The sequence below is a fragment of the Athene noctua genome, chromosome 14, assembly GCF_965140245.1.
Source record: "Athene noctua chromosome 14, bAthNoc1.hap1.1, whole genome shotgun sequence".
Taxonomy (NCBI): Eukaryota; Metazoa; Chordata; class Aves; order Strigiformes; family Strigidae; genus Athene; species Athene noctua.
Window position 1 is genome coordinate 15,946,127 of NC_134050.1, and position 25,149 is coordinate 15,971,275.

The 25,149-nt window shown below is 38.9% G+C and overlaps 1 protein-coding gene across 1 annotated transcript in view; it reads right to left on the minus strand.

Moving 5' to 3' along the window:
• Positions 1-25,149, minus strand: part of SERGEF (secretion regulating guanine nucleotide exchange factor) — a 157,850-nt gene that overhangs the window by 102,802 nt on the left and 29,899 nt on the right. The window contains 1 exon segment of the mRNA XM_074918555.1: positions 18,290-18,450. Within this exon segment, the coding sequence (XP_074774656.1) occupies positions 18,290-18,450 (161 nt within the window).

The following is a 25,149-nucleotide window of genomic DNA, read 5'->3' on the forward strand; positions in this document are numbered from 1 at the left end:
CTTGTAGCTGTCTTGCGGATTTCAAAGAAAAGTAAAATCCTGGGCTACATGCTGGGTTTCCACAAAATTGATTGTGAGGCCTTTAACTCAAACCCAAAGTAGAAAGTCCAGACATAAGTAAAAAAGAAATAAATGAAAAACAAAAACCTTATTTCTAGCACAGTTATTTGTGGATCAAGCTGACTTAACATGTCAGGAGTAACTGAGGTGAAAAAGTTAGCTTTGTGTTTAAAGGTTCACATATATCACTCTCTGAGAAAAAATAAAAATAAAGGGAACTTCTTCAGACAAGCAAAGATCCTTAAAAAGAACTGCAGACAGCATACATGATTCTAGATGACTAATACTGTAACTCAGAAGAAATACTCAAATAAAAAAGATTGTCATGAATCAGGACAGTCCTCTCCAAGAAACATTTTAATGATGACAAAGTCACATCTGTGTCACCTCTAAACAAATTTGTCTCCTTTCAGTTTTCTGTTTACCCTTGCAAAAGAACACAACGTTGCAGACATCAGGTTTTTAATTTTCTGAAGAGCAGAGGCTCTGTTTTTAGTGAACTAATTTCAATAGCGTATCTGTCACGCAGACTGTGTGTCTATTAGCACTCAAAAGAAAACAGAGGACAGCGAGAAGGGCATAGAATTAAAATTATTCTTATAAATTTAGAGCAAAACTGTCAGCATAAACCAATATGACTTAATTTTATATGAGAGTAATTTATGCTAGAAAAATGCACAATAACTAGAGAAACAGCAGAACAAACCCTGAAAATCAAATGATCATTTTAAGCACCCAGATCAAGGGCTTTGATGTTCAATGTATGGACAGTTAAACTGCAAAGTAGCTTCTCATCACATTTTCTACTTTGCAAACTTTGGAATATAAAGAAAATAAGAACAAAGAGGAGAGGACAGCTAATTTTAGTGCTTCTGGGCTAAAACAAAAAACCAAAGAACCATCGAACCATGAGCAGTTTTTCCCAAGTTGCTATTTCAGTTACATTCTTCCTCTCCACAAGTCAGTACTGGAAAGAAGATGCCAGCTTCTACCCTATCAGAGTAATACAAGAACCTTGTTTTATCCAGAGGGGGAGACTGAGAGCTCTGAACTGCTTACAAAATGCTTCTATACATTTTGTGGCACCCAAAATATGTATTATAGCTGACAGGAAAAAACAGCATGATTTCTTGAATTTCCTTCTCTCTCACTGGTTGCCTTCCTAGTAAGAAGCATACTTCTGCAAACTGAACTTGATTTGAGCCTTGCCTAGCGTACTTTAACAAATAAACTGAAAAGTCATCCTTCTGACAGCTTTTTATATTACAGCACTGGCCTGAAGCTTGCATCTTGAATTTTGAATCTTTGAATCTTGAATTTTGAGCATGTGTGGAAACAGTTTTGAGGACAGAAACAAGATCTTAGGATCACAGGATAATTCCAGCACGATGAGACCTCAGGAGGTTTCTAGTCCAACCTCCTGCTCACAGCCAAGTCAGCTATGAGATCTGACCACATTGCTTGGGCTCTACCCAGATGAGTCTTTTCTATTCTGCAAGAATGGAAATGGTACAACCTCCCCAAGCAGCCTGTTCCACCGCTTGATTGTCCTTCTGTTGAAGCATGTTTTCCTTACAATAAGTGTGAACCTCGCATTTTAATTCGTGTCCTTTGTTTCGCATCCTCCTGCCCAACACCATCTTCTTGATGAACCTCCCCGTAAGTACTGGCAGGCTGCTACTATGTACCCCTGAAGCCTTCTCCAAGCTGAATAAGCCTACTAAGATCTTAATTGTCAGATTTTCATCTATCAGTTTCAATTAACTATAAACAACATACTCAGTCACCTCCTCAAAAAAACCCAAAACTTGCAGCTCTTAAAACAAATATGTGGTCTTCAAAGAAACTGTAATCATCTCATGTGAATGGACCTTTGAACTCCGATTTTCCTGAGGTAAGATTCCCTTTTCTGTATTTACTCAAAACAACCCATCTTATCTTTCCAACATCATCAATACTACTCAAGGGTAGAATAAGTCTCCTACAATTTAAGGATGGATGGGTTAGTTTTGGTCACTGTTTCAAAACAAAGCTAATTCAGAGTAGAAGGCAAACACAAAGTTTCTCTCCTGAGTGGTAAAATACGTTAATAAATTTGGGCAACCAAACAGAAAGCTAGAACAAAAAATGCTATGCTGCCTTCATACACAGCAACTACAGCAACATTAAAATATATTGCTGTTAAAGTGCACTCTTCTCTAAGGAGCTATGTGCTATTAGTCTGCAAACCTTCACAAGAATAAATTATGCTTTCCAAGTATTAAAGATATATTAACATGACATAGGTCATGGGAAATTCAAACTTCAAATACTTACTAAATCCAATAGATCAGAGACCAAATCAGTATTAGAACGAAGAAGGGGGTTACATTAACTAAAATAAAGCTCTCTGAAATGTTAAGCAATTTTTCAGTCACTATGATAACACATATTCCACTGGCTTAGATATCAGAGAAAGAGTCATTTAGACACAATTTCACTTCTAGTCATTTACTGGAACACATAACCCTATGGCCCAATTCCAGATTTCTCAAATCCAATACAAAAAAAATTCATGTCAGCCTGAGCAACCACTAATAACCTCCACCATTCCACATGAACTGAAATCCCAACAAAACACACACAGCAATATAGCTGCACATTTTAAAACTATCTTAATTTCTCTGTGCTCTTCAATTACATGAAAAGACTTGACATTTACTTCTCTCACCATTTCACCGACCACGTTATAAGCCAATTCATTTCCTTTTCCCTGAAAGACAAAGCCAATATGCTTATTCTTGCTCTTAAGTGAATGTTTAATTCCTTAAAAACATTTGTATCTGTTACACTTAATCACCTTCAGCTTTACCTTATTTCTCAAATCAATACACCTAATCAAGCATACTCTGCATAGCTGAATGTAAATCTGGATGTTTGTCAAATGACAGATAGAATATTGTTATCCAAAAACATTTTAAAAACTCAGCTGAAGCTATAACAGTATTGTGAAGCTAGTTTAAAAACAGATTTTAAAAAATTTTTTTTTTAATAAACAATATAGAGCTGCAATCTTGCTACTTCATTTTGGTATTAAAACCTGAAGTTTCAGATTTTCAATATTTTTTAAAAACAAGATTTCAAAATATATCAAAAACCCTCACAATTATCACAAGACTTTCAAGCAAAGCTTAACACATGTACCTAGCCTCTAATAGATGATCACTATCATCACTGCCTTAAATTAATGTCAGATATATACTTTTTTCATTATTAGTTTATGACAGCCACCAGAAACGGAGTGATTATACGGCTTTACAACATGGTAGACAACTCCACTGGATGCTGTAGAGCTCCACTGAGTTAAGTGCACTCCTCTGCGTCAACACTGGACTTGATTCAAACTCCTGCTGCATTTCAGGTCTCCAGTCAAGAGTACTATAGAGCTGTGTTGTCTGCAAACAAATATCAAAGGATTCTTTACTGTGAAGAGTTACAGTACACATAGGAATACCTGCTGGTTCTTTCCTTATCCCTTTTATTCTGCTCTGTCCATTAGAGACCTAAGCACTGCTGCTTGCTTCTATCTAACCATGGGGATTTCACCCCTCTTGTCAGCTCTTCTCTTAAGATAGACTTTGAACTATGCTGCTATTTCAAGACAGTTCACCTGCAAAGATCATTTGAAAACCCTGCCCACTGGGACATGACTCAGGGCAGAAGGCAGGTGCATCATGCTTTCTGATTTTAGCATGACAATGAGACAAGAGCAGCAGGGTGAACAACGGATTCTCGGCAGCTTCTGGATGGGAAGATGCAGTTGTGCTTACTGCACACTCGGCTAACAAAAAAATTTTGTATAGTCATCTAAAACCACCAGTGCATTCCTTCTGCTCTCCCAGGATCATGCAGTTTGCCTTGCTATGATCACCAACGTGCTGGTCTTCAATTCTTCACACATCTCCACCCAGTAATGTCAGGCTTCAAGTGCCTTACAAAGACAGAAAGATAGGAAAGAAACAAATGGGGATTTTTCTACGTGTAGCAGCGCTTATGCTTTGAGAAAGAGGTGCCGAATGCCACTGCTGACCACTAAGTCTTCTGTTCATTTCAGCAACTCCGGTAGCAGAATCTGCCGAGGGGGAGTGGGGGAAAATGTGCTGCTACATTGCCAGAAGGAGGAAAAGATTATTTAAAGATCAGGCAGGTCAGCTCTAAAACTCAGCTGAAAAGTTTGACACTGATCCAGGGGAAATAAAGCGCTACTGCATCTCACCTTGAAGTAATGCCCTTAGCTGAAAAAAGGGATGAATAAAAAGCCATGCCTTCAGGTTTATGCAGTATAGAAGTTTCTTCTCTTCAGAAGCAGGAGGATGCATAGTACATTGCAAAAAATTGTCCTTGAGATAGTGACTGGCAGGCCTGAACGCTCTCCCCCAGCAGGTCCAAACAGACCGTAGACCTTACGTTTTCAAATGCCTGCTTATAGCCACTTCAACACTCCTTTTTTCCCCAAGTTTGGAGAAAGTCTTTTCTCCGAGAAATAATGCACTGAAGTATCCAGCAGTTTATGACCTAACACACATTTTTTAAAAAAAAAAGGGAACAAAGCTGTATCTGCAGACCATCTCTCACAGGTGCAGGTCCAGCACTGTGACAAATGTGAACAGTGTGACAGCCTTGTTTAGGTGTGCAGCGCTGGCTTCGCAGCGGCCACACCAGATGGCTCTCGGTAGGTCTACACAAGAACAACTCTCTTGGGCAGGAGAGCCGGAAAAAGAAACGGGGGGGGGGGGGGGGAAACCACCACCGAAGCAAAATCTCTCAGGAGGAAGCTTCAGCTAAGGCATGTGTAATGATTACGGTCCTGCACGAAAGACCTTTATTAAATAAATTATGAGTGAAAACAAATTAGTTGAACTGCTGGGAGATGCAGCTCAGACAAATGTAACAGCCATGGGTTTTCTAATACTCATTCTCCAGAATCAAAGTATTCCTCTTCAATTATACCTAGGTATATCTAAATTACATGTAACAATACAAGAACAGCTGTATTTTTACTACTTCTGACATCTCTGTCTTACCATTTTAATCAAAAGTTACTAAGGGAATGACATTAAAATAGTCTCATTGAAGAGCAAACCTAAAATTCAGATTAATTTTTGTTAGATCAGACTTTAAACTAATTTAGCATCACTATTCCAAGTGCTTTAATAATTTTGATCCATTTTCTCCCTGAATTTCAGCCAACATATTGTATTGAACACTGTTCTGGTTTCAGCTGAGATAATTTTCTTACTAGTAGCTGGTACAGTGCTGTGTTTTGAATTTAGTGTGAGAATAACTCTGATACCACACTGATGGTTTAGTTGTTGCCAAGTCATGCTTATCTTAAGGATTTTTCACTTCACTATGATTTGACAGCAAGCACGTGTACAAGAAACTGGGAAACACCATGGCCAGGACAGCTGACCCCAACCAGCCAGAGGGCTATTCCATACCACAGGATGTCATGCTCACTATAGAAACTGGGGGGGAGTTGGCTGGGGGGCAGACTGCTGCTCGGATGTTGGTCAGCAGGTGGTGAACAATTGCACTGGGCATCACTTGTCTTTTCTTTTAAAAAAAAAAAAATCCTTTCCATTACAATTATTATTTTTATTATTTTATTACAATTATTAAACTGTTCTATCTCAACCCACAAGTTTTCCTCTTTTTTTTCCAATTCTCCTCCCCATCCCACCGGGAGGAGGGAGAAGTGAGCAAGCAGCCATGTGGTGCAACAAAATCACAACAAATACAAAATAAAATGAGAGGTGCATGGAATCCAAGCATGGACATTATTTGGCATATTATACATTTCTCTCAATGTATAAGCATACCTTATATAAGTGCATCACTATGAATCACATTTATCTAACACGAATAAAAGGTTTTCAGAATTTGGTCTTGATTTCTCAAACTATCAAAATTGAGTGCTTAGTCTTGCAATAAGAAAAGAAGTAAAATATTTCTCTTTCACTTACAGGACTCAAAGAGAAGGCACATGCAGTCTCACTGAATGGAAAGAGATGTTTCTGAAGCTTGTTACCTGTTGCCAAAACAATAAGAAGCAGCAGCAGCATTTGAAATCCCTGTAGTAACACAGGGATCTAAAAGCAGCCATCAGTAAGTAAAGTATAAAAAGGAGAGTACAGGCAAAAAAAAAAGATTGAAAGAGCAACCTGGGATTTATACTTAATTTCACCAGCAGTACACCACTAGTCCCTCACATACTCAGCGTTACTAAATTTGAAAGATCCTCAGATAAAATGATTGTATTAGAATTCTCTCTGGCATGGCATGTTGAGCACAAACTCGAAAGAAGTGAATAAACGCTCTTTTCTCACTGACTTTCTGCCAATCTGACTGCAAACAAAGGCCTCACACACAAAACCAGTCATGCTTGAAGACCCTGAATACTGTCAGTCTTAGTGCACTCCTAACTCATTTGGCCACAGAATGTTGTAGATGCCTCCATGTAAGCAAACCACGATACCACTCTGTCCTCATTTTTTGAGGAGGTGGGCATGGGGCACATTATCCCTCAAACATGAAAAACATTATTTCGTATTTCTGAACAGCTTCTCAGCTAAGCTAAAACAATTTTATCTTAAGGTTATTATCATAAATAGCATCACCGTAATTCACAAATACCACCTTAATCCTTTTAAGTAAAAAGACACAAGAATTTTGGTTTTCATGCCCCTCCAAGCAGTCTGTATTTCAGACTTGCTGTGGCAAGGAAAACCAGAGACAGCAAATTGATCCTGAAAAGAAAGACTTCTATTACTCTAAGTATTCTCTCATTTTCTGAAGATGCAAATCAGAACATTTTGTTCTGTTTAGGCGATTTCAGTCTATGAACACAAAACATCCCCATAGAAAGTTTTACACCAAACCATGGAAATGCCTTTCTACAAGTCTCTACATTTTTCTTCACCTCAGTTCTGTGTAATGAAGGTTCCACATAAAAATACTGAGTAGAATCAGCAGTATCAAAGAGAAAGAAGTCTTAGAGGAATGCAATGAAATTTGAAAAGTGGCTGTCATCACAGATTTCTATTTTCTCGTTTGTTTAAAGTTACTTCTATTTCCACATGATATAACAACCACCATGAAATAATATTTTGTATTCTTTTAAAACTGAAATACAAATCAAACCACAACAGGTGCCATGAAACATCAGAAGAGAAGATTGTGAATTTTTGTTTTCTGAAGACTGACAACATCCCCTCCCACCACAACCTGTGACTTGCATTCCCAATGAAAACATCAGACTCACTGTGAAGCAGAAATCAGTCTGCATGTTCTTAAGAAACTGGCATGCAGTTTCAAAGTAATACTTTAAAACATAACAAAATTAAATTTTCAAAAGGCAAGTTGACACCTACTAGCTGAGGATAAGATCACTGATAATAAGACATGCTCTCAAATACCCATTTCAGTTTTAGAAATGAGAATTGTTTTAGTAAGTGTTCTCCTCATCCAACAATCCACTCAAGAACATGAAATATAGGATCAACTAAAGGCTTCAGATGTGAATCAGTTCTTCATACCACTATTCGAGACAGACCACTTACGGTGAAAAGACTGCCTTTTGCTAACTTCTCTAAATAAAACATTCTGAGAAACAAATTTGCCTCACAAATCCACAGCAGAATCCCTTATACATCATGTAGTGTATTAAGCAAGGGGACATCAGAACAACCAATGATACAGCGCATGAAACCCATGTATTTGATCAAGCTGCCAGCAGCCAACGTAGGCAGTTACTTAATGCTTTCCAGATTTCAAAAACACTTCTATTGCTTCTACCTTTGTGCAGGCCCCAAAGCACCTTGACTAACCATAGCTGTATGCTCAACCACATATTGCACTAGATTTTTAAGAAGCTGATTTTGCAGAGCGCATATATATACACACACAAGACAACCACAGATGATGATGCCTCTGTTCTCCAGCAAACACATTCATTTCACTTTTATTTCTCATTCACTGAGTTTTCAAGGCATTCTGATAGCATGAAAACAACTACAGAATATTGCTCACCAGGCTGATGTTTAACTTACCACCCCAGTTACAATAGCTGAGCCCAAACTACTATTTTGCCCCTGGCGAAGGGCAATGGCAGGACTGATGGGCTCACATAATGCCCCAAACATTGCTTAATCTCAAGCAGGCTTGCATTCAGCTGGGTGAAAAACTTTTGCTCACATGGTATCACAGCAGCCTCTCTGATCCAATCCATGGAGAAAATTGGAAGGACTTCTGTGACATGCACTGGAGAAGAAGAGCCATCTCCCTATATGGCCTTCATGTTAATGAAGAAATACCTTGAAACCAAACATCTGAAACATCCACAAATAACTAAAAGCCTTATAATGCTTTCTATCTTGCTTCCTGTTCTTATTTCCTCATAAAATTCTGAAAAATTCTTTTAACTACTCCCAAAAGTCACAAAGTTTTTTTGATAACTGTAAGTCAATTATTGTCTAAATTTTTATAAATAGACAGCTATTTGCTGTAAAAGGAGGTGCTCCTTTTTTCCTTTTAACTACAACCACAATGAGTAATGCATCTTTAGAAAATCAGGCCTCCATTTTTTACTTGTAGTGGTTAAATCCTTAAAAAGGAGCAGTAGCAAATCAAGAAGTCAAAGAACAAAAAATAATCAATTCACTGTTTGCTATTACTAGAATTTACTTTTGTGCATTTAAGTCATAAACCCTTTCTCGAAACTACCAAAGAAAAAGGTGTTTCCTCCATCCAGACAATAAAAAAAAAGTTAAAAAAAAAAAGGGGACCAACAAGAGACGACATAAGGAAATAAGATTCAAGAATTAAAAATCATATTCTCTGCTTGCATCTGCATAGAGAACAAAGAAGTTACAAACACTAAGTACTACATCTTGGCATATACAAAAGTAATAAAGGAATTGCATATTTATATATTCCTGGAATATATCTTGTCATAATACTTAATCAAATGTTAGACACCATAATATCTCTGTTGAAATCTGTTAGACAGCTTTCATCCCTTCCTCCCCATAATCTCTTGTGAGGTGCAGCAAAACCTGGCCTCTTTGTTTTTCCTTTTTCTTTCTACAGAAATAAACCAAGGTCTCAGCTTTTCAAGGCTTTGAATGGGTTCACACTTTCAAAGTGTGGAATCAGCTAACAGTGGAGGCTGCAGGTAAACCCTGACAACTTCAAAAGGCTGGACAGAAGGGATTCCACTGAAGCAATTACCAGTAGGAAAAATGACTATTTAGTGCTTGTTATTTTAACACTTAGGAGCACAAACATTATGCAAACAATGTTCTGGAAAAACACACACACAGTAAGATCTCCTTACTGGCTCCCCCAGAACTCCTTACCAAGGAAGGGATTGTTTACGTTAGCTCTGCACCTGGAAAGAGAAGGAGGAATCAGAAGATGGGAGCTAAAGGGGCAAAATGTGGGAGGTAGCATTTTTAGAACCGTACCTCTAAGGAACTATCTTTTTTTTTTTTTTTCTCCCTGAAAATGGAATTTTTTTTAATTCTTTATAAGGTTTTTATTTGCTTTTTCTATGCTAAAAAAACCTGCAAGGCATCAACAGTAGCATAGGTCTTAGCAATCTTTGCTGGTATCTGATTGCATGTGGTATCTACTGAATCTATAGAGACCTCAGCAATCAACTGCCAAGAGACTAAGAATAAATCCTCAGGCAAGTTTTAAAACAGGAGACAGTTTGGCATTTTTGTCCTCACAGGATTAGATGCATCATTTTTACTTTTTTTCTCCTTCCTTCTCCTCCTTTCACAAACAAGTTCTCTTGGTTGAAGGCTCAGGCTGGGGCAAAGGCACAGGCAATATTAGACCATATAAAAAACACACAGAGTTCAGAGGTGGCTTCTGCCTTTGATGACTTCAGTTTGAATTAGAGGAAGGCAGCCAACAGGCAAAGGAGATGAGCCACCAGGTGGGAGGACAAACAGGTGCTTGTCATTTAGCAGGGCTACCCAGTAAACCTGTCTTTGAAACCTGCTGGGCGCCATGGCATAGCAACAACTTTAAGCATCACAGCAGAAACACAAGTTCCTCTCTTTTCTGAGTCTTTCATTAAACAGTAGCTTTACAATAACTTACAACATAAGCACAAAGGCCAGAAAGACTGGCAGGGCCCACAGCTTAAATGACTCATTGATAAGTGAAAGCTGGAAACATCAGACAAATGAAAACAAACACCATGACCATCATAAAAGTACAAGCATAACCCAACTTCAAACCAAATCCAAAATCCTTAAATTAAAAGCAGGGAGAAGCAGTCTGTGTGCTGGCCAGAACAGCACTGCCTCAGCGAGTTTATAGTCCCACAGTGAGAAATGAGTTTGAAAGGACCAAAGGAACAACTCAATAAACAGAGTTGGAACCAGTAAGATTCTTTCATCTCATCTGTAGCGCACTACCCAATAGCCCAACATATTTTCCAGCTACATAATGCATACGACCTATTAAGGAGTGAATTTTCAGAAGTAACACTCTTCTTAAGAAAAGGAGACAGAAAAACAATGAAGAAATAATGAAGTCACTTCTACTAATACAAAAAAGTAAACAATTAAAGAGTGTTCCATCAAATCCCTATGAGGGTAACTTAAATGATATATTTCTCCTTGACATTTTTTTTAAGATTCCACTGTAGTAGAACCTGTCAGTAAAATTCATCAACACAACAGACAAAAGAAACATAAGTAGCATTTACACCAGAAGTTTCTTGACCTAAAGTTCTGGGGTCAGCCAGGTAAAAAAGAATTAATCTAACCTCAAATCGTTGTTTTCACATTATTTTTCCACCCATAAAAGGAGGTATGGATGAGATTTCTTTGCAACGAATGCTGTAAATTGATAGCTTTGTTCCAGTTCACTACAGTTTCTTATTGATTTTCTCTCGTTTTAGCCTCCATTGATTTGTTAATTCCTTCTCTGTAACAGTTCTAATGACAAATCGAGAATGAAAAACTGCATGCTTTAGGGCCTCTTGCTTCGAACCATATTTTCACCTGGATTTGTAACATGTACAAGCACATACCCTGGGTTAGACCTGACTCACCTTAAACTAGAATGCATACTTTTTCCATTGAAACAACATCAGTGAGACAGAACTGGATTTCTGCATTAACAGCTGTCACCTTCCAAGGTTGCTGCTCACAGAGTCTTTGTCTTAACACCAAGTTTATTTTCAAAGCAATTTTGCAGCACTTCCCATGGTTGATTAGCAGGCATTAACTGCATCATACATGTGAATGGCATTAGTGAAAGTTCATGGTATTTGTTGGTGCAGAGAAATGTAATACTTCAGAGGAGCAATGAGCTGGATCACAAGTTGTCTCTGAGCTGAGTGAGGTGCAGCCATGATACACCGTTGTTAGAATAATCCATGCAGAAGGATGCGACCCAGTCAGTATATTTATTTTAACAAATATAGCATGAGCATGTGCAGGTCAGAGTGTCCTGGTTTCAGCTGAGACAGAGTTAATTATTCTTCTTAGTAGTCAGAATAGTGCTGTGTTTTGGATTCAGTATGGGATTTGGCATGAGAAGAATGCTAATACACTGATGTTTCCCGTTGTTGCTAAGACATCAAGGACTCTCCCAACTGCCCAGGTCCTGCCTGTGCACAGGTGCACAAGAACCTGGGAGAGAGGACAGCCAGAGCACCAGACCCAAATTAACGAATGAAATATTCCATATCACGTATCATCATGATCGGTATATAAAGGAGGAGTGGCCAGGAAGGGGGGTTTTCTCTCTCACTTCTGGGATGCGATTGCAGGACCTTGGTATTTTGGGATCGGTAGCCGGGAAGGGGCTGGGTATCAGTCAGCGGGTGGTGAGACAGCTCATTGTGCATTACCCATTTGTATTTTCTAGTATTGTTGTTGTTTCACTTTATTACAATTATTAACCCGTTTTTATCACAACCTACAAGTCTCCCTTTACCCCTCCAATTTTTCTCCCCATCCCCTGTGCAGGGGGAGGGTAAGCAAGCAGCTGCCTGGTGTTTGGCTGTTGGCCAGGTTCCAACCATGACACAGAGTTACAAACAAGATAACTTGATTAGACATTTTGCTAACTAATAGGCTCATTAAATACAGCTGCCAATTTGCTCTCATTCTTAGGGCTACACTCCTGACAGCTGATGCATGCTTACACAAGCCATGGCTACTGTTCCAATGAGTTTTAACCTCTTTCCATTTCCCTGATACCTCGCTTAGAGATCTCTGAAAGTATTAATTTGGAATTCTAACTGCAACATGCTATCAAATGGAAAATGAATTTATGAAGCTTAAGGCTTCACCCACACATTTATAACACCTCAACCATCACATGCTGGGTGGGTCTCCAACTCATGGCTTCATGCCATGCCTGTCCTCTCCTACTTCACCCAAACTGCAGGCAAATCAACCCTTCGTGGTCTTGCACATGGATTACAAAGTAGTCTGGCTGCTGGCTGCCGCTTCAGTGCTACAGCACAACCCCAGCAGAGCAATTCTGGTCATTTTAAACCAAGCTTCATCTGCAAAAGTGATAATAGGAAAGCCTCTAGTTTGTACTCACACAGCATATGCTCTCTGGCATGCAAAGGCAGTGTGGGAGTTCTCCTTTGCCGTTCACTTGGTGCAAATTTGACTCCCCATCTCCCTTTCTGCAATGCCAGCTGCAGAGAAATTGTTATGGGTGATGGGAAGCATGGTGCTGGGAACCTATATTATCTCCTCTTCGCTTTCCAAAAACTACACACCCAGATTGGTGATCTAGGCTCTGCTTATAGCCACAAGAAGAGAAAAGCAAAGCTCCCCATCCTCTCACCTAGAGGGAAATAGCCAAGCTTCACTTCACTAAATTATTTACAATAACATTGCAACTAGATTACAGTTTTCATGGAGCAGACTAATATTTCCAGAGTAACTTCTGTTGCCTAACACACTGGTATTCCTAACATCCAGAAATGACTTTGCTATGAATGTTAAATGTCTCTCTACCCAGGCCATAAGATATTCTTTACAAACCACAGTCATGTCTTAACGGGATAAGAAAAGCACAGAATATATGGGATGGTTACCTAGCCAAAACGTTGCATTTGAATTTTAGCTGTTTGCTACCTGCTCTCAATTTCCTGCTAGGAGAACAACAGGGAGAATTGACCAACCTAAACAGTAAATCCCATTTCCTCATTTCCCGTGATACAACTGTAAACTCCTCTCAAACTTCTTGCAGTGTTGCCACAATTAGTGTCATTCTCCTACACATGGCATGCAGATCACACAAACACCTAAACACAGACCTTCTGTACTTTGTACACAGACTGCACTTTCATTCTTTTGATCCATCCTGTTTGGATTTTTTTTCCCCTAATGATAATTTCAACAATTTGGTCTCTGTTTTCATCCTTAATTGCAATTTCTCATCTGCACAGTGAGTTGTATTCAGAACCCACCTCTCCATGGCCTTTATTCTCCTTTATTGTCACTTAAAATGAATTGATAAGCCAAGAACACTCTTGCAAGAATATTAAAGGGACAATCGCTACCATTTTTATCATTGCATCTCTAAAACTGCATAACAAAACTGGAAAGAAAATTCAACAATGCCATTTCTCAAAGATCATAGATCAAGACCAACCTGTAAAAGACACCAAATCATGACAGAAAAAAAAAAAACAACAAAACAAACACACCACTGCATTACTTGCTTACTACATCACTTCAAGAATGAGGATATTTTAATTAATTGGTCCAGAAGGACCTCACAAACTCCTCAGTAGAAGAAAAGCTAGCCTTTACCTCTCCTCATAAAGGATCACTAGATGGACAGATCTAACAGCATTAAATAAACATCCAGGGAAAGCAACACATACTAACTGAAATATAACATGGACAGTAATTTGACATGTCTGGAGCACGTAGATATCAACTAACTTTCCCTTCTAGTGATGTCACAAGAGAAAAAGCTTAATGAGCAAAGGACTGGAGTGGAATACGTAGTACTTAGGTTCTCTGAGCTTTGCAGGTGACCTGCTGTTGCACCTGAAGTCATGTCATTTCTCTATTTCCACTCCCATCCCCTGTTTGCTTCCATTATTAGCTGTAAGTATTGCAAAGTAAGAACTACCTTTTACTATTAGTTTTTCCAGGGCCCCCCACATCAGTTTCTGTGGCACAGTTAGGAGTTTTGAGGCAAGCTGGGCAAATCAAAGAACACGGAGTAGAGTTGTTTTTCACAGCACCATTTCCACTGAACTATATCCTTGGATTATCTAAAATTTACTGAGTTTGGAAAACTAGAGAGACTTTTTTGCATTTCTCTCCTTCCCTAACACCCAAAGTGGTTTTATCAAGCAGCTTATGAGATCAGTTTCTACACATAAATTCTCAAACTCTGAGCATTAAAATCTGGTTTAGGAAAGTTCAATTTGTTGTTTCTGTCCTGCAAAAATATAAACCTCATGTTTTGACCCTTCAAAATAAAGAACCTAACCACAAATATTTGGAGTACCCAGTCAAACAACTAAATATACAAAAGCCACACACACAGCACAGTATATGCAATACTATCAGGTTATTTATTTTAATACTGCTTAAAGTCTCAACTACAGCTTTACTTACAAAGAAGCCTCTGACAATTTTCACTGAGAAGTCAAAAACCACAAAAACAGTTGCCATTTTTTGTAAACCAAAAGGTTCCATTTTCAATATTACTGTGTCCATGTGTTAAGGTAGTATCGATGGTTATACATTAACTTATAAATTAATCAATTAATTATCATCATAGCAGATATCTTTGATTGTCTTACAGGTAGATGCTTAACACTTTTCAACATCAAGGGGGGAAAAAAAAAGGAAAAACACAAGAATATACTAAAAACAAAGCTTTCAAATCCTTGAACAAAAGTGACACGTTACTGCAACTGCCACTGAAAAGAGGGGTCATAAACTTTGATTGCAAAGGGCTGTGAGAATGTGTGTGTTCGTGATGGCGTTCCCTGGAAAAAGGAACCATATGGAGGATCAAAACCAATCAGTATTGTACAGGATGAATGTACACACTGGAATTATGGACCACAGTACAATCAGGACAAACACAGCAGGTACATGTTGCCACAAGTCCATCAGTTATTTTCATTCCCCAACACAATTGGCCTCTACATCCACCATCAAGATTTGAGTTGGGTGCCAGTAAAACTGAGGAAGGAATTAAGTCCAAGAAAAAACAGAAGTGACAGTATAACACAGAATGTTTTTTAATTTCTTAACTGAAATGTCAGAGTATCCTCCTCAGAAAACTGTACTTAAAGCAACCTGCACAGGATTAAAGGATATGATGAAAACATAGCTCCATGCGAACACTGCTGCATATCCAAAATGACCGTAGCCCTTCCTTCCATCCAGTTTAGCAAGAAATGTCCAGCACCACACAATGACTTCTCACTTGTTTATTGCTGCAGTAAACGTTTGCTCCGATGTGAACGACATGCTGAACATACCACAAACAGTAAAACGATAGCTATTAAAACCAAAAATATCAAACGGACTGGAAAAGCATTTTGACAAGGAGGAAACATTAAACCAGGTCTTTGTAGCACTTGCTAAATACAGAGGCTCATCATACTTCAGGCCATTTGTATTTAATTGTCCTTTCATCTGAAGAGCGGTGGATATGAATGCACATCAGGCAGCAGATGAGTCAGATGTTCTGAAGAGGTCCAATCAAGGACACCCCACAAGACAAGAGCACTGCATGCATAATGTCTCACACAACTGACTTCAGCTACAGCCTGGAGTTTCTTTTCAGTGCCTCATCCTATTCCATGGTGGTTATGCACCAAAGCACTGAGAAGAAAATAATAAATAGACCTGTAGTTGCCCAATTCACAAAGTCTAAACACATGAGACTCCAGGAACACGATGTCACCACACTCCTTTAAAGCTGCCAGGAACACATACTCAGATTAGTAGATAATTATCTAAAACTCAGGCTTTTGTTCTTCCATTGTTTCAGTTGAAAGAAAAAAACTGCTCATATTTCTTAAGGTCATCTGACAAACTCTTGAAGTCAAACTCACAATGGAATAGGTCACTCACAACACTTCAAAAGTTGAGTTTTGGAGTGGTAGACAGACACAGACATTATATCTATTTCAGCACAAAGACAGGAGAATCCCTGGTCTTTTGTGGAGAAAACAGGTAAGCTACAGGCATGGAGACAAGGAGCCACACAGGAGGTTAAATCTACTGTGCTGTCCTTGAGGTAAACCAGTGTGTCTTTTATACCGTCCTCTAATCCTTAGATTAGTTTCTCCATTTTGGTTTTAACAATATTAACTGAAGTGCAGAGGCAATCAGCAGACCACAACTTTGCCAAAAAATTCAGTTAAATCATTTAAAATTATTTGTAAAAATAGACCGTGGATAAAAATCATTAGTTGTAATCCTCAGCTGTTAAACTGCCTCTCTACATTAAACATGCAAATTGGAATTGTTAATTCAAGGTAAACATGAAAAAGAACTCATCTTTTCTGTACTCCCTTTAATTCAGCTCTCAAATCAAATCTCATCTCCATATGACAACAAATGGAAAAAGGGATAGCTTGTGTATAAACAAAAAACAGCTCACACCCTACATAGCCTACATACTACAATTTAATGCATTTTTAAATATAAATTCTAGCTCTGGTATTATTTTGCAGTCTTTAAGTGAAGCAATTTAGGCTCTTATTATCTGCTTTTTCCTTTTCTCATCAACACAGCTCCTCTTAGGGTACAAATGATGCTCGATCACGCTCTTCTTAAATCATCTTCATGCTGTTAGCTCTGCAAAGAATGATGCCTGCTCCAGAACACTGCCATTGTTAATCAGTCAAACCAGGTCTCTCATTGGTCTGTAAGGAGGAAGAGCACTAAGGACAGCAGAATGAGGATGAGATTGTTTTTCTCTTCCTTTTCAAGGAATACATCTGAATGCATCCCTTTCCTTCACCTTCATGGATCGCTTGTCCTGCCAAGCATAAGTTCCCCTGTGCAAAAGCTGCCTGGCTTTGTATTGTACAAGAAATGACAGAACTACGTACTTGAGGCAGTGCCCAAAGCACAGATGAAAAGCAGCATGAAACAGATTCAACATTGATGTTCTCTACAGACATCTAATGACAAAAGCAGGGACACCCGTCTCAAAATGATTCAGAAAGCTGTTTGAGACTCAGTGGAGACAACACCGACTAAACAAATTCTTCATTAGTGCAGCACCCTAGGCTCTGAAGCTCCACTTCACATCTGTGAGTGCAGACATCCACAGAACACTGAGGTGGGAAAGGGCAGAGGCTGACTCTTCTAACCAGTCTCACCATGGGAGGCTAGCAGGAGGCAGAGATGCAATACACACATTGCAGCTGAAGCTGTCGACCTGTACTTATCCTTTGCATTTTGACTGCCAGCTGCCCCCCAGGGAGATGCGTACCTTTTGACTAGTTATCTGCCCAGATGGGACCTGCACACTGCCTGACAACAGGCCAATTGCCATGTTTCCTCTCAGCCACTAAAAAGCCAAGAAAATGGTTTGTAGGCAGTACAACAGGTTGCCTGTTGTGTCAGACCAAAGGAAACAACTTGAGTAAAGTTTTCTTTCTGTTCATCTTTATGCTTGAGGATAAATAATTTTCTATCAAGTTAGCCATATATAAACTTCCAGTACCACTCAATGATGTTATAAGGTAGAGAAATATTCATTATATGCTTAGACAGCCTGAGCTGGAAGCTGACATCCCTATTTATTGGCTAGAGAAAGGCCATTGGTTAAACTGTTACAGAGGGCTTCACACAAAGGTAGCGTTACACCAGGTAGGGCCCTACGTCATCCCTTAGGCTGTATTGCAGGGGCAACTATCTCCTGCACACACCGGTATCAGAGAGAACTTGGCACCTTCTGCTAGTGGTAACTCTGGATCCAACCAAGGGAAAATCAGCTTCTGAATGCAAAAGCCTTTTAAGAAATTTGAAATAATTGAATCATATTAACTTCTGAGCTTTCAGGAAGAGCAGCGAGGGCTTGTGCTGCAGCATTCTATTAGGAAATTGGGAAAGGGTTCTATTAGGAAAATGGTCCAATTATTTTAATGCACCCAAAAAAAAAAAACAACCTGGGAAAAATAAAGGGTAATTTTCCTCTTTACCTGAGATGCTCCATTTAGGCAAGGCACTGAAATAGGGACGTTACACAACAGCTCCAAGTGCCGTTCAGATGCCGTGCGTGCCTCCTGCCCATCAGGACCCACCACGTGCCTTCCAAGCTGCCCATAGTCCGCTCTGCCCCAGGTGAATACCTTGCCGGTTTCTAAACACAAAACACATTTCAAGATTACTTATTCACCAAGTTCCTGGAACATCTGGATACCAATTCAAAACTAGAACAACACTTCTTAATGCATCTTATCCAAAGTTTCAAAAACCCAGTGGAAAACATACTATTTCTGAGAGCAGAAGAAAAATATTAAAACTAGTTAAAGACATGTTATGACATACTTCTACACAGTTACTCAAACTTCATTAACTTGTTTTCTAGCAGAACAACATCTGTATGGTGGCCTGGGCTATAAATGAGACCATATCAGTGAAGAGGCATAATGTGGACATTCCACATAAAATATATACACTTTGGTTATACAAAGGACATATTTTTAGCTTAACAGAAGCACACACAAAACAGCTTATTCTGAAACATAAAAGGTTCTTGTCTATTCCCAGTCTTTGCCAGAGACATCCATCACATGTCCTGTATTTACCATACAGTTTATGTTTTCCTGATGGAAGTTACCTTCTGTCACAACTTCTGTTAGCAGAGTAACAGCCCTCAGGACAGCAACTGGTTAGTCAGGAACACCACCACAGCTGTCATTAAACACTGGAAATGCACCAGTTTGTTTTCACAGGAATCACACCTTGGCCAAGGAAAGACAACTTTAAATTAAATCAATAGTATATGGATCACCCTTCTTGCCACATCTTACACCAGGTTCACTGCTGTGGGACACCCAAAAGTCCATTCTCTGGTATGGATAACATCCATAAACCAGTGTTTTTTATCTTTGGTTCCAAATATCTTAAAAGAAAAAAAAAAAAACCCCACACACACCACCAACCGTCACCAAGTGACAGCTTTATTTTCTTAATGAAATAACTAGATCTCTGCAGATAAGTCATAAAAAGCTGTCCCTTCTGGGCTTCCAATTAAAAACATTATATACACACAGCATAAATGGTATGTTCTCAACTTGCTTTTAACTAGAAGCAGCAACCTGCATTCCAGCCCAGAAAGCAGCTTGCAGTGACCTTGAGTTATGGACAGAGTTCAACCAAGCCTCAAACTCCTCTCCAGAATTGAATTCAAGTCATCAGGCCATAAGTCAAATGATGTGGATTTGAGGAAAATACCATCAAGTCAAGTAAGTCAGCTTAGCACACACAGTTCTCCCCTTATCAGTCAGTACAGATATATCCCACAGAGGGGTCGGGAGCACGGGGTACCAGTCACACCACCCAAAGATGACAACTGAGGGTTTTCTTAACACATGCCATATCACAAACCTTCAGAAACCTGAACATCTCCCTTTTCCTTTGGGTGCTGTTCAACTGTTTTGAAGGGGACACAGGTGGGCACTGCTGGTTTGTGAAGTTTAAGCTGATAAGGTATCTTGTAAATAAACTGGAAACCTCTAACTTCATATATTTAAAGACAAGATAAGTATATGCATATTCCTTACAAATCTGCTAGCAGTAGTAGCTTTTACTCTGATCATGGCAAGTTTTTCAGATGCATTCTCTCAGTTCACTGATAATGCTTCCCCTGAAATAATTAAGTGATAAAATTAGTTGCTCTTTTCTCTCAAGGACACAAAGATTTTCTTCCTTTGGAACTTCCTAGCAGTTCAAAGAAAAGTTGAAGCCAGACATACACTACTTTCAATACAAGTAAGGTCTTTCAACATAGTAGCTTCATTTTGTTAGGTTAAAGCATTAAAACGAGTTTCATTAACAGAACTACCAGTATCTCTTACAGAGATTAGGAAAACAGTTTGCAGTTTAAAAAAATATGCTTGTTCTGGACGTAGTATATTTACTTTGCAATTTGTATAAATCTCTGCTAAAAACATCTGCAGCTGCTGTTGCAAGAAGACTGATGTTATGTTATATAGCAAATATAAATGTAGACTAAGCTTCAGGCTTTTACATCAGACCAGATTACTGCACCTATCCAGAATCCCACTGGTGGACTGGAAAAGAACCAGCAGACAGCTTTATTTTGTATCAGCTACAGGAACCAAAGGTGAGTTTTATGAAATTTAAAGCCAGAAAGAATTTCTGTAACAGCTAGTCAGATCATTAATATACCACAGGCTCTCAAGCCCTACCCAAACATTGCTGTATTGTTCCCAAGGACCACAGTTTCACTAAAGCACTTCAACTCTCAGAAGCCAAAGGCATCAGGTGCCACAGGCAAAAACATCAGCAACCCACAAGGCCTCTAGAAAAGCAAGTAGTGCTGTTGGTGTCTGGATTCAGATGAAGGCAATCCAAAATCCTAACACAAACCTGACCGGTTAGTCATTAAGAAAATAACTTTCCCACCCTGCCAGTGACCAGCAGAAACCAGGGAGTAGCTGACACAATCACCATCTTGTTCTAGCAGCTCATTGTCAAGTTCTGCACAAAGGAAGCAATTCTGTTCCCCTCTGCCAAGGGTCTGTGAGAGGTGAAGTGCAGTGGTCTGCAGCTTCCCCAACCACGAGATCAGAGCAAAACAGCATAACTACCTACTCTGAAGTCAAACTAAACTGCATACATAATTTCCCCTTATGAATTAAGGGCTAGCAAGTCCATCATCTGCAACAGTTGCCACCAACTACTTACTGTGCCTTTATCAATGACTGGAAAAAGTCTCCCTCTCTGCTATCTAGTACCTTTTCCATGTGCCAGGGAAGTACAAGTTTGGACTTTTTTTTTCTTCTACACTGTGGGCATTGGTCTCCTTAAGGTTCACTCTGCAATTCTGCTACTGGATCAATTTTTGAGGCCCTACATTGAAATTTCAACAGTAACACCAAGTTGCAATGGAAGTAATAGAACTGAAAACAGTATGATCCCAGTGGTTTTAATTCAGCCTTACCAAGGCTTTGGAGTATGCTCATCTCTATTACTGAGTGATATTTCCATAAATTCAGTGGTACTGAAGAATGCAATCATATATGAAGGATTAAAACCAGACAGCAATAATGCTTAGCTACAACAAAACACCTTCTACCCACAGATTCTATTTTCTTTCACTGGACAAGCAAGCACTGAATTACTTACACATGCAAAACCAAAGAGAATCTCTAGGAGATCAAAAACTCTTTCTGTTTACAAAGAGAAATATTTGTTATTAATGTTACTAATGTTATTAATTACCCTTTTAGCCGCTATAAGGGAAACAAGTTTCAGGTGGTTATTGGTAGGCAAACATGAAGAACACCCATTAAAAAAATTAAAAGCCAGATAAATTAATTTTTGATTTTAGGAAGAACTTCTTGACTGCCCAGATATTAAGTAAGCAACCAGTTCCTTCTCAGTGCGCATCAATTCAGTTCTCATTTCTAATCAACAGAAATTAATTCCCCAAGACTTGTTCTTGTTTGGTGAGCAATCCCCCTCCCATGCTCGGTCTCCTGCTAATGGTCAATCGTTCCTATTTGTCAGCCAAACACATCTGTCTAGCAATCCTTTAAAAAAAAAAAATGTACTTTCCTGTGAGAGAACGTAGCAGAAGCTGATTTAGAAGTGTCTTCTCTATGAAATACTGATTATATTTTCAGCAAACAAACAAAAAAAATAAATCAGTCTCAAGGGGTAATTTCAGCCTGAGACAAATACCAATGCATGGAAAATTCCACCAAAAAGGTTAAAGTCTCTTCAAAACTCTAAGCAAAAGAAAGCACTGAGTTATGACAGAAAGCCTTAAGCGATTGTAAAGAGAGGTATTGCTACTGTGCTGCTTATAATACAGATGATATTTTAAAATGTTCTAAGAATATTTGAGAAAAAGACATTAGTCATACAGAGTAAGGAGGTTGCAGGATGAATTACTTAAGAATGAAGGGTGATATAACAAGGAATGTTGGTCTAATATTAGAATAGAACAGATTTTAATTAGAGGTCAAGAAAACATACACAGTGATGAGTCAACTGGACAGAGTACATCAACCATGGAAGTAGCTGAGGCATCAGAAAATGAGATATTTCATACCAGACTCTATATAGTAAGAGGGTACAAAAGGAAGAAGGCATCTCTACAACTTGTATGAAAAAAAAGAAGCATACGATGCTGGAAAGCTTTTCCAGCTCTTCTAAGATATTAACAATGCTTCCTAGGACCTTGATCTTGCCATGTTCTGAGCAAAGAGGCTCCAGTTCCAAAAGGCACTTCAACTCTGCAACTGTGAACACCCACATTGTCCCAGATTACTTCACTGCCATTGATCCTTATTTAAGCAGGCAAATGCTACATCAAGTAAAGGCCAGAGAGTTCAGTACCATTTGGAATTAAGGAGTAATGGACATAATTCATGCATCCTGTGTCATTCCAGTGTACAAACTGAATGAAACAGTACAGGAGCTCAGAGAGCTAGAAAAGGACAGAGGTCAGAAGATTTTTAAGAAAAACTTTCCAACAGTCCCTTAAGTAAGGGTACTTACAACAGTATGCTACATCATTTGAGATTCTACATGGTCATACAGATCTAGTTTGCTCCTGCTCTTTGAACTGTAAACACAGCAATCTGCATCATTATACATACAGCAGCAAATCACCTGAAACACATGCTCACGTCCCTCACAGAATACAGATGAAGGTGTGTACATATTCCAGTGCTTGCAGCACTACGCTAGCAATCCACTATTAGAAAGGCTCCTCTGTATTTCCTTCACATCTTCCTTCTGCCCTTATGCTACACAAAGCATAGACAGTTGAGAAAGGCCTCAAATTCACAACTTTCAGAGCACTTCTAGTTGCTTCCTGCCTGACACTGTAGTTCTTGCTGTGCTTCTTTATGGTGCTGCTGAGGATGTAGAGCATGTCATTTTTCCCTTTTAGCACTTCCTTCATCAATTTGCTCAGCCACAGAAGTATTTGGAGAGAATTAGCAATAAAAAATTACATTTTAGTTTTTAAAACAGATTGGTTTCTCAGTAAAACACAACTGACAAACAGGAACATTAAAATTTACTTATTTTCTCTTAATTCAGATTCATCTTTATATCAATTTTTCCTATTTTAAGATAATATCATGACTGCACTAGTGCTATCTCCTTGAAGTCTTTATTCGGTATCCAGGCAAGCTTTGAATACTGGATAAAAGAGTTCATCTAGGCTATCTCAATTCATGGTTGCATTAACAATTACTTTTCAAATGAACTCTGGATATTCGCACTGAATGCTTAATGTCATTCAGACTTGAAATGGGAAGTTCTATATAAAATTCCTAATGCCTCCTTTCACATGAAAATTCACAGGAGCAGGTATTAGAAATTAACATTTAGAGACTGCCTCTGCTTCCTCCCTGCCCCACACAGGGCAAATCAACACTTCTCCCACAACTACAGATCTCTGCTGTCCTTCAGGACAATCACTAATGACCTTGAACCATACTGAGAAACTTCCTCATCTACCTAGAACAAGCCTTTGTGCAGGGAGACCTTATAGAAAAACATTCATCCATCCATCCATCCATCCTTAATTCCTTCTTGGCTGAAGACAGATTTAATTCAGCAGCTGGAAACCAGGCATCACTACCAAACCTACAGTCTAACACCTGTACCTTCAGTACAAAGCAGGATTATCTGCTCTGACAAAGGTTTAAATGGCTTCTTCATCCTCTTACACAGGAGTTCAGTGTACAGAGCTGCCCACATCTCTTAACACATCTTCCTTCTATGACCTCCTTACAAACTTCTGCAACTTTATATAACAGGGCATGCTCCTGATTTTTTTTCCAATATTCATTTACGATAGCTAATAAAAATGTATCACAAACACAAATCTATGCATAGTATTGAGGTCACACCTCTTCAGGAAAGTTCAGACAAAGCTGCAAAAGCATTTCAGGAATGTCAGCAATAGAAAACTAGAAATAATTTCAATCGCTGTTTTCAGTCTCCTGCAGTCACAGATTGCAATACATAGCTAGTTCAGAAAAGTCCACAGAGCATCTACTCAACATGCTGCAGTTCACAAGAGTTTCCAAGCACCCTATAAATAGGTTTAAACCTGCAACAAAAGGCCACAGGAAGAGAACCATAAGGGCATCACCACTCCTGCAGTAGCTATAGATTTGTCAGTTAAAATTCCACTCAAGCGGGCCAGAAATTTCTGCCATTCTGAGCTACATCAGATGTCCCCAAATCTGGTGACCAATTTAACCACAAGCATGTGGGCAAGACAAACCAACAAGACACATAAGGGATTTCACACCGTTAGAATCAGCGGCTCATCTATGATCCAACAAACAACTAGCTTCGCACTGTGACCCATTTCAATTCTAAAAAAATTTTAAGAAAAAAAAAAAGAAGTAATTTAAGAAATTAACCTAGAAGACAAGTATGCACCATGAAAGAAAATTCATCCAACCAGGAGGAACTGTTGCATGGCATTAACGTAAACAGATACAGCACAAGGGAACATCATCCAGTCCTTCCAAACCTCTTGGAGATATCAAAGCATTAAGCATCCAGTGACTCATACAATAATGCAGTGTAATGGAAAACACCCAGCTAGGGAGGTAAAGCTACAAGGATGTGGGAAACTCTTCAAGAGAAGACTCTAGGACCGTGACAGTCTTTTAGCACAGACTAAAATGTTCAAAGCACAGACTGAGGATTCCTAAGGCAACAGTTTACATCAAGACAGCTTGAGATACTTTGGACACAAATAGTTATTCTCGCCACTAGCATTCATTTGTGCTCGAACTATTTGTTACAGGGAAGGTAAACCAAGCCAAGGAAT